Genomic DNA, 14,198 nt, shown 5'->3' on the forward strand with positions numbered 1-14,198 from the left:
AGCCCCCCAGGGGTAGAGGCTGGGGCTCGGGGGTGCCGGCGGCCACCTGCAGCCCCCCAGGGCTCAGGGGGCTATGGGGGGGCTTCGCCAGCTGAACTTCAGGGTTGGCGTTTCGTGCGTGTGCTCTGCCCAAATGATGATCTCACACCTAGGCTGCTGGTATGCAAATGTAACTTACTACCGCTGCTTTTGCTAACAATTCATTCTGAAATACCTTCTATCCCCTCTCCCGTTTTTCTCTCTCATCCTAGGTGGACTTTTCATGAGGAACACTGTTCAGGAGCACAGTGCGTTTCGATTCGCAGTGCAGTTATACAACACGAACCAAAACACCACAGAAAAGCCCTTCCATTTGAACTATCATGTAGATCACTTGGACTCTTCCAACAGTTTTTCAGTGACAAATGCTTGTAAGTAAATACATGCTTTTAAAAAATATATTTCTTCGTTGTCTGTCTTTACATTTGATTTCTCCCTGGCAGCCTTGTGTACTTGTTCATAGGATACAGTGCAACAAATGTGTGTACTGACATGAGGCTTAGTGGATTTGCGGCATAATGTGGTTGAATAAGACCTTGGAGAAAGTTCTCTCACCACTTTTTCCAATCCTTTTAGTTTTGTTTTCCAGAAAAACAGCCGTGTTGTTTATATAGCAGCACTGTGTAGCCATGATCAGTTATTTGCCACTGAAGTAACATCCCTTTTCTGTTAAGGCTACAGCCTAGCCATGTGAAGCAGCATAATTTGCAAATAATACTATGTAGGAGTAAATCAGAAACAGCTGTTCACAAGTGACCTTCAGGGGACAGAACTACAGGGGCTTCCTTACCTCCTCTGCCCTGAAATACCGCCTTGTTTTCTTACAGTGAAAGTCCTGTTAAAAACTGAAGAGTCTGTCAACTGATGAATACCATTAGAGCTGAGGGGAGAGAAAATGGAATCAGAATGCTCAGCATTATGAGAAATAGCTCTGCACAAGCAGTTCATATGCATAATTTGAGCCTTTATTAACAAAAGAAGCAAAATAGAACTTTGAGTAGTATTATCATGGTGTTAAAATGCGAAATCCCTTTCTGAAAGACCAGTGCGTGTTCTGCATTTAAAAAAGCATTCCTTTACCAATAGTGGCTCCTGAATATTTCTTTTACTGACATGTCCATATTCAGTTTTATGCAGCTGTTATCGTAAACCTTTGAAAATGAATGGAGTCCTCTTGCAAGGTAGTTGCATGCACTTTGCAGTATACAGAAATATGTCTGTACATGATCTAAAGAACCCCTGAATGCAATGTACTAACTTTGTGGTATGAACAAGATTCCTCTTCATATATTCACAGTATAAAATTTTCAAAGAGGAAGCATTGTACTAAAATACCAGAGTATTGGTGAGCTGAGAACTACTGTGTCCTGTTTTAAAACGATTTCATGTTTTGAATATATTCTTTCAGTTTTGTTTGTTAGACAGCTGTTATTACCCTCCCCTGAGCTACATAATAGGAAGGCTAGAGGAGTAGATATTTGATTCTTCCTTGGATTTCAGGTATTTTCTGAGAAATGTGGTGGCTAGAAAATATATAATAAGGAACTACTTGGACAAATTTGGGGTTCGTATTCAAACATATCCCCCAAGTGACTGCTTCTTGTTAGTGCAGCGTTACACTTTTTAAAGGGCTTTGAAGTAGGACCTTTGAAAGTTGGGGGGGGTGGGCTATAATTATATCCAATTAAAATATTTTGTAAAGTGGGGGAAAAAAAGGGTAAATAAGCGTGTCTGTACTTTGCATCTTATTTTACTAATCCTATCCTGCCTCAACAGCTCTTACAACAAATATCTGACTATTAATCCTTAATCAGTGTAATCCCTTCAAGAGGGCTGTATCTCAAACGTAGTTTCCTAAATATCAATTATATGGATTTAAACTAAATACATTAAACTGCTTGGGTGATTAATTATTAATTGTTTTTTTAAAAGTTCTACCAGCACTTCTTCACAGATCCCACCAAGACCAGTGAACCACACGTTCATTCAGAGGCAATCAATGTATTATTTAGTCAGTGTGCTTCTCATCGTCTGATATCTAATGATTTTTGTCATTGCTTAGTGAAAGCTGTGGTGATTTTAGCAGGATGAGCTGCTGTTCTGTAGAATAGGGCTGCGTATTTCAACACACATTACCAGAGTAGTAAAATTTGGAAAACTTAAATCTCTGGAGAAACCGTAGATCAGAGAATACCAACCTACAGTAACCTATTTAAAAATAGAAGATGTGAAAAAAGAAACAGGAGAAAGAAAATGAAAAGGTGACCTTGTCCATAGCTACATCAAACATCTGGTAATACTGTTGACAGAAAAATAATCCAGTGAGTCCAAGTCACTAGCTAGATAGGTCTAAGTAGCTCAAACTAGAAAAAAAAAAAAAAAAAAAAAGCTGCTCTTTTCAGATTTGCAAGCAATTGTCTTTGAAAGTCAGAATGCTTGTGCATATCAATGCATCAGGATGAACTAATAAGCTCCTCACACTGCATGGCTAACATGTAAAACATTCTGGCCCAAATACCCTTAGTCCCATCCTCGCTTCCTAGTGGAGTGGCAGCTAATTTCAGGGTGCTGCCATGAAGGAATTCTTTCCACAACATTTTTACTTCTCTTGAAGATAAGCATAAATTGTCTCCGGTGCTGTCACACAACCTTTTGATCAATATTTGCAATTGGCAGGGATCCATATGAGAGAAAGCTGCAGTGACTGTGACTGCCTTCACCAGAGAGAAAGACTGTGACTGACTTTGTGGTGGGATATATAAAGGAACCAAAGGGAAATCAGAGAAAGTAGCATGTGTAGGTTGAGCCTAGTGCCTGTACTGGTCTGTATCCATAAATTAATAATTTTCATTCTCCTTTGCTCTGAATTATGTGATAGTGGCTGTTGTAAGTGTTCATGTGTGTAGGAATTGAGGGGGGCTCCGCTCAGAAAGGACTTAGCTTCTTCCTGTACATTGCACATCCTACTTGCTGCAATCTGGTGCATTCCAGAGGCAGGAAAAAATATCTCTTCTGAAGTATCCTCATGAGCCAGAGATAAAAAGCCCACCTCTAGTAGGCTTGATTTGGCAATATCCCAACATGAGAACAAAGTTGTTGAGAAGCAAAAGAAAATTCCTGCCCTAAGCCCCTCCTTCTCATTCCTTTTTCAGTTAAATGATGCATAATCTGATTCATGTACATGCATTCCCTGCTTCACTGCTAGCACTGAGCCTCTGTCTGTATATTTAATTTACACACATGCATACGGTATTCATCCACTCTGTGTTTATCTACCCATCTATTTATTTAGCTGTATGATATCTTCACAGAGAACAAATGCAAGCACAGAGGAAGATTCCAGTGTATTTAAAGGTGAATTAAAGTTTATCAGTTGGCTTTGGCAGGATTTATTATATCTCTTAAAATAGGAAGCTTTTTGCCATCAGAAAAAAAAAAAAGAAGAAAAAAAAACAGAAAGGAAGAAAGTTAAATTGAGCTGTGAATGTATAAAATGAAGTAAAATATGGATATTTTATCTTTTCTTCAAAAATTCTCACATAGAAAGTGAGCTGCCTTTTAAAAAAAAAAAATAATAGGAATATAGCAACTAAAATGTGTAAATCCATTGCTAGAAACATCTTTCACATTTTTATTGTAATCTCTGATGAAGGATGTTAGTATTAATGTTGAATTATGCGTACAGTTCTGTAGATCATATTCCCTAGAAATAACCCGCGTATGTCTTTCTGCTCTGCACTTGTAGTGCACTATACTAACACTGCTCTAGCCTCTGCAGTGTCAGCTCATTAGCACACAGATCTCATATTCCCTCTCTGCACTGTCATTGCAAAAAATTGCTGTTGTACACCTTTACAGCCAACAAATGTGTTCATGCATTACGTACAATTTTCAAGAAATATTTAGAAAAGCAAAGTCAACGTTATACATAGTCCCCACGGAATTTCTCAAATGAAAGCATTAGTTTTAATAAAAATCTGTTGATCATGTAATGATAGTGATGGGATGTGTACGGGAGAAAGGGAGTTTGATTGCAGAATCTAATTAATCTACAGATTCCCACTCTCAGCTAAACCTAGCCTACTGACTACAAATTCTTGTTCCATTATTTTTTTCTAAGTAATTTCTCATATATCTTTTGAACCTGGAAGGCTCTTTTTATATTTTACCAAATTTTGGTATAATGTTTTTTCCCTAGGCACTCATTCTTGAAGAAAAGAAAAGAAAAGAAAAAAAAAAAAAAAAGGAAAATGTAATTACGCGCTTACTTTAAGTTGCTAAAATCCTTTAACAGATCGTATGGGAGTCAAATTTCTGACTTTCTTTGAAAATCTTTCTTTAGCATCCTGCAGTCCTTTATTTAATGTTGAAAATTCAGGAAGATTTTAATTGAAGAAAGGCCCGTTTGTTATTGTGAGAATGTTACAGAAAATGATACCACAGGGCTAGTAGCAGACAATTTTTTCAGTTTAACTGTATTTATTCCTTTTCCCAAAGCACAATTTCGTATATATATAAATATATATATATGCTCACATGCATACTCACACATGTGCATGCATGCATACACACAGGTGTATCCTTAGTGGTGCTCACCATTTCTTCTGGCCGGTGGGCAGACAATTTGCTTCCCTTGCATCTGTGTACTCTTTGGCCAGCTGGCAAAGGATGCTGATGCTGAAAGTGGTCAGTTCCCTTCTGCCAAAAGCATAAGCGTGTCTCTGACAGTCTTGCCAAGTTTGGGCCATGTATCGGTGGTTTTGCTCAAGTAGAAACTGCAGGGTAGGTGCCCAACTCTCCCAGTACAGATTGCACTGTGGTTTCTCCCAGTATTCCATAGTAAAACACCTAGAAATGTGCTTTCCACACTGTTCCATTACTTACAGATCCCCCAAAATGCCTTCTATGCTGTGGAATTTGTTAAATACGGTATGTTACCGCTGTATGCCAAAGCAAATTAGCTGGCTTTAGCTTAGGAGTCAAAGCTTTTGCAACATTGGGATAGATGAAAAGGTGAAGAAGAGCGTTCCAACTAAAGTTTGTGTCCAGTTCATGGCAGAGCAGGTGATTTGTCATTAGAGCAAATGTTATCTCAGTGTTTAGCAGAAGGAACCATATTGTTTCAAATTAGTTTTTCTTATATCTTAATTTTAAAAAAAGTTGGCTTCCCTTTCTCTTCTCCTCCACTACATACAAAAGCATTTACATGTTGTTTAGCTGTTAGGATTAAATTTAACTCGCGCCGTAGAGAAAGTAGAAAATCTCATATGAATGGACACTTTCTTGAAGAAGCTCTGTGAATTCACCACATGGATGAAGAGTAAAGCATGATGAAGAGACCCATTTACTTGTTCAATTTCAGAAAGATTTTGTGCAGATGCGGAGATCAATTTGTTCACTTTTCCTATATAGCATTGGGTTTGGATGACCCATGAGACTATTGGCATGGGTTGGAGAGCTACTGATTAACTCCAAATCTAAAGTGTGCACACTAAAGTGTGCGACAGCTATAGTTTATCTCTAAGAGGAAATGGAGATGCCATGATAGGAAGCAAGCATGTGTCAGCAGCTTTTAACAATGACAGAAAAGCACAGTTTTGTTGAAGGCTGACTTGGGAGCTTGTCCAAAAGCCACAGAAAATAGTGGGTTTCTTTCCTCTGGGCTCACTGTGCTCAGTGTCTGGGAGGTGGGAGGCCATCCCACTGCAAGTGTAGGATTGTTATGCAGGAAGGTGTGAAACAAGGCAACTGATGTATCTTTAGAGATTTTTTATTGTCACGATCCAGCAATTCAACATTTTTTCCATTTAAAGTACATATTTTGTCATTACCCATTCTGCAGTGCTAATTTTGACTTGGTTAGGCATCCTTAAAATGTTATTAGAGTATGTTATTTTTAAAGCAGCGACAGTTTTGTTTCATAGTTCAGTTTCAAATCAAGACAAACAATGTCATTGAAAACTCATGTTCATTTATTGCGAAGAAGATGTTTATGTTGATTTTGTATTTGGCATTTAAGATTCATCCTAGAGTCAGTGGTTCCTGTGCTGCTGTAAAGTACACAACACTGGATGGCCGAGGCCTCTGTTGTGAGAGAGCTTGTAAGTATGTAATAGCTCCATACCTATTGTCATAAAGCTTACATTTGCTATACAGGGGCTTGTACCTCCACTAGAACAATGTAACCATCCAAAAATAGAAATAGAAAAAAGATTGATCCACACCAAACCAGTTTCTTTGAAACTCTGTGGTGATTGCTGCAATGAAGCAATTTCCAGATTTCATCCATTCTTCTAAATGTGTGTTGTTTCCTATCAGAGTCGTTTCCTTTAGTTATATTACCAGCTTTGTATTACTGTTTATCTTCAGAATATCAGATGCCTTAGAAACCTCAAAGTTGGAATAATCTTGGAATTTTTCATGTGCAGTCCTACCATGAGGACTCCAAAGTAGGCAGCTCCTGTTCAGTTGTTCATAGGCATTGCAGTGGAGGTTGGTAACTATCACACGGCTTCACAGTCCATACTCTGGCCTTTCTCCATTTCAGGGAGTTTGGAGATAGCTCTGTAGCACCACGTGTGTGTATTGGATATCATTTATCACACATATCTATATGTGAAACATTCAAACACTGTTTGCATTTTTAGTTGACAGCACCAAGATGTGATCATTAGGGGTAAAAATATCATATGTACACAGCACAAGAGAGAAACAGGCAGGAAGGTTTCTGTGTAAAGAAGAGTAAATGTAGGAAGGAGTTATATCAATGAATCTACCTAGCAGCCATTCATGCATATCCCTGTTGTGGAGTCCAAGGCACTGGATGTGCTTTAATAACTTCTTAACTGCTTCTAAATTAGCGAATGGCAGTGTGCAGCCCTCCGCGCACACAGTGCAGGAGGCGCGGAGGCCCTTATGCATGAGGATCAACCTGCAGTGGCACTGCGTTGCGGATAAGTTGCCCAGGCACTTCTAAAAAAGGTGAATCACTCTCCTAGAATTGGATAATAGCCCAGGTGAACACCCTTCTGCTGGAATGGAGTGACCTAGCTGATCACATAAGTGCAATTGTTTTGCTAGACTATGTTGGTGCTTCGGATGTGCTGAAAGTTGGTTTTATTTATTTATTTTCAAACTGAATTTATAACACGTTCACTTGTACATTACGTGATTGCATTTGGATGCTTGGTCCAGCCCATGTATTGGGCTTGCATCTGATGGAGTTTAGTCAAATGTGGTGTTTGAAATTCTCATCAGGAATTAAAAAAAAAAAAAAAAAAAAGCAGGGCTGCACAATGACATCACTGTCTTTTATCCCTTTTAATGCAAGAACTGGGCTGCATGATAACTCCCTTGTCTTTAATCTATTTTCATACAAGAACTGTCTTTAAAATGTTACGCAGGTATCTGGGAAATGTATATCCACTGTCTGACAGTGTATATTCCACATATGCTTGCTTTATTTTCATTCCTCTTTCTCCTGGACTGATGTGTGCGTGCTGATTTCACCAGTTTTGTCATCTGCACACATCATGCATTTTGGGCCCAGGCCATGCAGTTAGGGGGCTGATCTTCAGAAATTTTGGGGTATCTGATGGCTCCTAGCATGATTTGGAGTAAGTCCATTTGCTACTTCTGGTAGCAAAATTTTGGTATTTCTTGTACAGGAGTAATACAATTTACCTGTACGAGACAGAGACTGTGGGGCTGTTTGGAGTTAAAAACTTGGAAAGCCTTGGCTAAGTTGCCATTTAATTGATCACTTCTTCTACTCCTAGCCCTTCCTAAAATATATATATGTGTATTTATATATACTCTTCATGCTTCTAGAAAGAAAAAAGAAAAAAAAAAAAAGAAAGAAAGAAATCAGCGCTTAACTAATTTGCTGTCCTTGCCAGAAGACATGTTCCCACCGAGGGACCTAGGAGAACATGTGTCAGCACTGTACAGCAAGCCAATCTATCACTTTACAAAGGAGAATTCTTCAGCTCTTCACCTGAAATAAGCAAAGCAGTTGGAAAGAAATCAAGTTTTAATACTGGAAAAGTTCTTTGCCTCCTACACATGCTGGATCTTTGTTATAAGTATGGTCCACACTTCTACAGCACAGCATGTGCCTGATTCTTGCCAGTCTGACCCACGCTCAGATTTGAGCTGGGTAGGAAGAAGTGTCTTTACTGGAAGCGGTGTTGCCTGTTGATTTCTGTGGGGTTTGTAGAATGTGTTGTAATCGAAATCTCACAGCTGCTAGCTTTTCCAGTAAGTGTGAACAGTGCATTTCAGGGGGTGTTGCTCCCATGATTTCTTTGTGTGCTTTCTGTATCAGAGATCTGAGTCCAAGAGAGATGCTGCAGCTCCCTTAGTGAACACACCTTGCGAATCATGGGGTTGCTGCATTGTGGCACAGATCCAGATTGGTCTTTGCACCCTGATGTGTGTGTTAAATTCCTTAATACTCTTTTGCTGTTTTGTTGTTGTTTGGCAGGGCCATAGGTGCAAGGAGAGAGATGGCTTGGGGAAAAACGGAAATTGATTTTTTTTTTTGAGTGATGAACTTTCCCTAGCCTCTCTACATGAGAACATGGTAAAATATTGATTTTTATCAGTTGTAGGAGTTTTGTCTTCTTAGGCTTTACCACTTACGTCACCAAGTTTGGATTGTAATGAAGTCTGATGGTCAGAAAGCTCAAGTTCATAAGCATTCTTTTGTCCTAGTAGTTGGATGAGAGCTAATTAGTGTCCATTGATCTGTAAAGGACTGACCCAGGGTCTAACCCTGCATTGAATCTAAACTGGTCAGGGGATTTAAAGTTGTCTTGCAAGTCTAATGTACTCAAACATTGTTCTCCAAAGAGTTTGTTTAGTGGTCTGGTGACACCTCCAGGGTGGCTTCTCTTCGATTCTGGAGTATGTCAAAAGGAGTTGGACCTGAGGAAACACTAAATCACAGAATCACAGAATCATCTAGGTTGGAAGAGACCTCCAAGATCACCGAGTCCAACCTCTGACCTAACACTAACAAGTCCTCCACTAAACCATATCACTAAGCTCTAAATCTAAACATCTTTTAAAGACCTCCAGGGGTGGTGACTCCACCACTTCCCTGGGCAGCCCATTCCAATGCCTAACAACCCTTTCAGTAAAGAAGTTCTTCCTAATATCCAACCTAAACCTCCCCTGGCACAACTTTAGCCCATTCCCCCTCGTCCTGTCACCAGGCACGTGGGAGAACAGACCAACCCCCACCTCGCTACAGCCTCCTTTAATGGCCAAGCAGTCAGCATATCTGCTATCTTACTTCTGATTTTCCTTTTAAAGCATTGCTTTTTGTGCTTATTTTCTTATAACTTCTTCATGAGTAAAAAACAATGCTAAAGAGAAAAATTGTGCATGATCGTCCCATGCCAGCAGATCCTGTCTCTCTTCTATGGTAGCCGTGGCAGCAGAGCGAAGTGCTGTGTCAGCATGACCGAAGGCAGTTTCCACCTGCTTGCCTCGAGCACCTCAGACAGCTCAGGCCATGTTGCTCCATAGCGCCGTTCTCTCACTGCACTGCTGGGTGTCCCCAAATGGATTGTATGTCCCAGGGCATCGCACTGCATGATTTCAGAACCGCGTATGATCAGGAGTGGTGGCAGCTGTGTCACCTGCAGGCCTTTCATTTCAGATGTAGTTGCAAAAAGGTTTTGACGACTAGTTTGGGATCAGCCAGAAAATTGGAGAATTGAAAGCTTTTTAAATAGTTTTGGACTTCAAAAATTTGATTCAGTTTCAGCTAAAGCCAAATGTTGTGTTTTGAAAATGTTGATTTCTGGGTTTTGTACTTTTTCCTGACAGAAACAATTTGGTGAAGCCTATATCAGTTAGCATAATGTTTCTGCAGACAAGAATCTGCCTTTTTCAGTGTAAGAGCACCTGTTCTGTCCAATTTTTCTGAAGACATATAGATGATGGATGTGAAAATTGTGTGTGTGTGTGTGTGTTTTGGAAGAAGCTGTCTGCATTTTTCAGGGTATGTAGTTCAAGCTGCGTGTGATGGATTTTATGGATAGACAATTTTTGTCAGTTCAAGTATGTATAGCATGTCTTTCCACACCATCTACAGGCAACTTACTTTATTACCTGGAGAGGCAGTGAGATAAGCCCAAAATTGATCAAAATGAGACCAGTTAAACCTCCTGAAGTTTTCTGCTGTTGTAGTTTAGCACTTCAGGTGCAGAAGTTACCTTGTTTAAAGCACAAATCGGTATAGCTTTACTACATGCCGAGTGTTGTAAATGTAGCCATGTTTTCTATGATTACAATGTCTTGTTTCAAAAATGTGCCTTCATGTGCATCAGGTGTGCTTTGCTGCGGGTTGTTTTTTGTGCTATGTAACATAAAAAGAAATCACAAGCTGTGATACGTGGTTATATGTGTATCTGCAAGGACCACTGGGACTGAAATGTTTTGATGCTTCGTTGTTCTACCCTAACATGAAAAAAAAAAAAAAAACATTTTTTGTATCCCATATAATAAGTACTGACAGTCACGATACATAATGAGGTCTTACTCTGATCAGATTTACACCAGGATGAATTGGAGTGGCTCTGTGGGAGTTTGAAGGAGAGAAGCCAGTAAGGGGTAAAAACAGAGTGCTCCTTCATGAGGTATTCCTGGCTCTAAGACACCAGGTAAGTGGGGGTGCGCGTCCCAGGAAAGCCCATGGATACTTCAAGGGAGACATGGAGCATCTTAATCAGTAGCACACCTCTCCCCCCGGACTGCCCAGGTTGTCCAGGCTCTTGACTTCAGCAGCCAGCTGAATATCCCCTTGTGTAGCATCGCACATATTTCCTCTTGGAACTTTGGGAAATTTAACAAAACATTCACGTTCAGCAGTAATAAGTGTCCCTTTATAAATGATGCTGGGTATCTCAGAAGTATCAGTAATAGACTGTGTAGAGCAGAATCTGCCAAGGAAAGATTTTGTTTTTCAATTGAAACAAAATAGAGTAAATCAAATAGTCTCCAGTGCAAAGTGCTGACCTTGCTTTTAGCAGGAGTCGCTTATACCATCTCCACTTCCAGATTTTTATTTTTCTTTTTTCTCTTTTTCCCACATATATGTATTTTTGTAGCTGTGAACCTTTCACTACTTTTCTGTCTATCTCTGCATCAGTTTATGGATTTTGCAATTCTCATATGAATAGAGGCTGGGTGACATTAAAGACTGTAGACTTCCCTGTGAAATTTAACTCATTGTGTCTCTTGCATGAATAATGATAGTTCTGATTGAAAAACACGGCACCTTTCTCTGAGTCGCTCTAGAGCTAATTCAAGAACAGGTCTCTGCAAAAGAGGGTCTTTTGGCTGAAGCATAAAGCTAACATTTCAACCTACTTTCATCTGTACAAACACCCCATTATTTTTCATGAGTGCTGCTAACCCATGCAGCCAGGTCAGGTTCCAGCCTGGATCGCTATCAACATAAATCAGTTATTCTCTTGGAAGCTTTATTCAGATAAATTATCTGCATTTCCTGTCTTAAATTCTTACTGTGTTGTTCTGCAGTGGGAGCCCCTCTTTCACATAAGATGCGTTTGGGTTGAAGCAATCTCTGCATGCACTGGTGGATGCAATTTGATATTAGTTTTTCCCTGCAGGTTTTTCTTAAAAGATTTTATACTTCCTTGATAATATCTGGAGATTCCCTGTGTTAATAAGAATTGCGTTGTTAATTGATTCCAGTGTCTGCTGCTCTGGAATACTCTGCCTTAATCAGGATCTTCACATGAATTTAAAAATGGCATCTTCCTGGACAAAATTGCAGGCAGGATTAATATAATTCTTCCTTTCGACCATGCGGTCTCTTAAAATGCTTATGTCAGCCCTGAGTAATTTTTGTGTGTGCTGGGCTGAATTCAACCTATTGCAGGGTTCTCTTTAAGGGGACTGAAATCTTCTTGGCAATAATGTAATCAATATTGATTATTAATTGTGTTTTCAAGAAGGTTGGGCAAAGCTGCTTGTAAAATATGAATCTATCACTTCAGTTTCCCAGAAATTCAGCCATGTAATTCAGTGTATGTGGAGTGCACTTGCAAAAAGTATCAGAAATCCCCAAAGGCAGGTGGTTTCCTTCTGCAAAATGGGTGTAGGAAGGGCAATAGCAGTTTAAGATGCTCCCATGCTGTCCTGCCTGTCTTGTTCCTGGATGATAGATACCATAGATGTATAAAGCATTGAGATCAAGCCTCCTGGATGACCAGGACCCTGTGACTTTGCTTGGTGTGGCAGGGAAGGGCCTGCAGTTCAGATGCTGCTGGCTGCTGCTCTGCCGAGCCTGCCAGCCAGAGGGTCAGTTAGTGCCGATTGCAGGAGCACGGCTCTCTTACAAAGGCCTGTGGCCACTTAGGGCTCTTCATTTAAGCTCTCATTAAGGACTTTGGGCTAATAGTGGGGTACACTGCTGTCATTTACCTGAAACTGAGAGACTTTGTTTTACCAGTTTACCCAAACTGGGTTTTGTTGGTTTTGCGGCCAATTCCCACTTTGAATGCAGTCACAGAGGAGCGTAAAAGCATTGTGCTGTCTTGATTACAGTTCAAGTGTATAGAGTTATTGCCAACATAGAGAAAAATAGTAACTTTAAAATATTGCTGATCCGAGCAATAAAGATCTGCAGCTTGATAAATTCACCCGTTCTTAAGAGCTGGCTCTTTCTCTATGAATGTCCCACACACAGTTTTGCTTCAAAAATATTATCAAGGCTTTCATTTTAAACCAGCCATGGACTTCTGTCTGCAAAGGCAACTTGCATGGTACAGCTTGTCTCGCTTCACAGAGGCACCAACTGGGCTGTGAGCTTCCCCTTTGTCCACTCGAAAGTGTACTCTGTTACAGAAGAAGTTAATGCCATTAATCTTTTTGCTGTTGACCATGGCACTACAAACACACCACCAAAATGCTTTCTTGGTGTGGCTGGATGTGCCAGTCGTCCTTCACATCTTGTAGTGGCAATAAGCTTGTATATTGGTTAATGCTACAATTTAAAGATTGTTTTAATTGCCAGGTTATGAATATTTTGAGCAACAGACTTTAAGAGTGAGCAGGGTTTGCAGGTATAGATGGAACAGTGTGACGTTTTAGCTTGGCCGAGCAGCAGTTTGGTTACCCAGACGGATGGTCCCTGCTCATTAGTCTGTTCAAGGGGCCTGGGCACTTCTGCAAAGCTCATCTGAGGGAGTTTCTGTGAAGCTTTGCACTCTGCGAAGGAGCTGAGGTGAAGGAGGCTTTGGCTCCCATTCATGGTATCCACAAAAAAGAAATTGCTGCAGTCCGTGCTGTATCGAGCTCTCTGCAGTGATGTCTCATGGCAGCACAAACCCTGCCTGGAAGCAGATGAGTGCCAGCCTCTAGCTCCTTGGGAGAAGGATCATTCATCTGTTTCCCGTGAAGCACACACCAGGGATGTCATGGTTCCTACCAGTTGAAATAGGGAAGAAAGCCTAATAATCCTTCCCAAGGTTCGGAGATCATGCTGTGGGAGCAGGACACGTTCTCAGAGCCACAGACCATCTCGTGGATGGGAGAGCAGCGGTGTTGCTGCAGCAGCCCAGAGCCCCAGCCCAGCTGCGAGGCGGGGCGAGTCGCCTCACCTGCAGCAGCTGGATCCATCTTCGTGGGTTTGGAAGTCTTATTTGGGATCTGGACCTCGCAGAGATGTGTTTTTTCCCTTTAGTCATCTGCCTTTGTTCCTTTTCCTCTCTTCTCTGTGCCTGCCTTGCTTTGAAAGACAGGAGCAGATAGAGCATAATTTTAAAAAAAAAAAAAAAAAAAAAGAGCTCTTTCACTTTCCGGAGACAGCGAACAGGCCTGCGAACAGCACCGTCTGTTCCCTGTCTGCCTGGGTTCACCTCGCACCCGTCAGCCTCAGCTTCAGTCTCGTTCCCATTGAGCTGTGAGGCTTATTTCGGTCTCAAAACCTCTTTGGAGAGTGGGCAGGTTTAACACTGAAGAAGTTAAAAATTCGCAAGTCACTTAGGTTTCCTCAGAGCTGACATCGGTTACCCTCAGGGTAGGCTTACTCAGGTCATTGGAGCTTCCTCTGAATCCCGTTTGACTTCGAGATGGTCATGAATCCTCGGGACCATGCGAGTTCCCTGCAGAGCTGGAAC

The 14,198-nt window shown here is 40.8% G+C and overlaps 1 protein-coding gene across 3 annotated transcripts in view; it reads left to right on the forward strand.

The window, feature by feature from the left end:
* The window catches only part of GRIA3 (glutamate ionotropic receptor AMPA type subunit 3), a 154,704-nt gene that overhangs the window by 10,728 nt on the left and 129,778 nt on the right, over window positions 1-14,198 (forward strand). For all 3 annotated transcript variants that reach the window (XM_035541848.2, XM_050713416.1, XM_035541849.2), the window contains one exon: window positions 252-410. In XM_035541848.2, coding sequence (XP_035397741.2) covers window positions 252-410 — 159 coding nt within the window. The remainder of the gene's footprint in view (window positions 1-251; window positions 411-14,198) is intronic.

This window comes from Cygnus atratus, chromosome 13 (assembly GCF_013377495.2).
Source record: "Cygnus atratus isolate AKBS03 ecotype Queensland, Australia chromosome 13, CAtr_DNAZoo_HiC_assembly, whole genome shotgun sequence".
Taxonomy (NCBI): domain Eukaryota; kingdom Metazoa; phylum Chordata; class Aves; order Anseriformes; family Anatidae; genus Cygnus; species Cygnus atratus.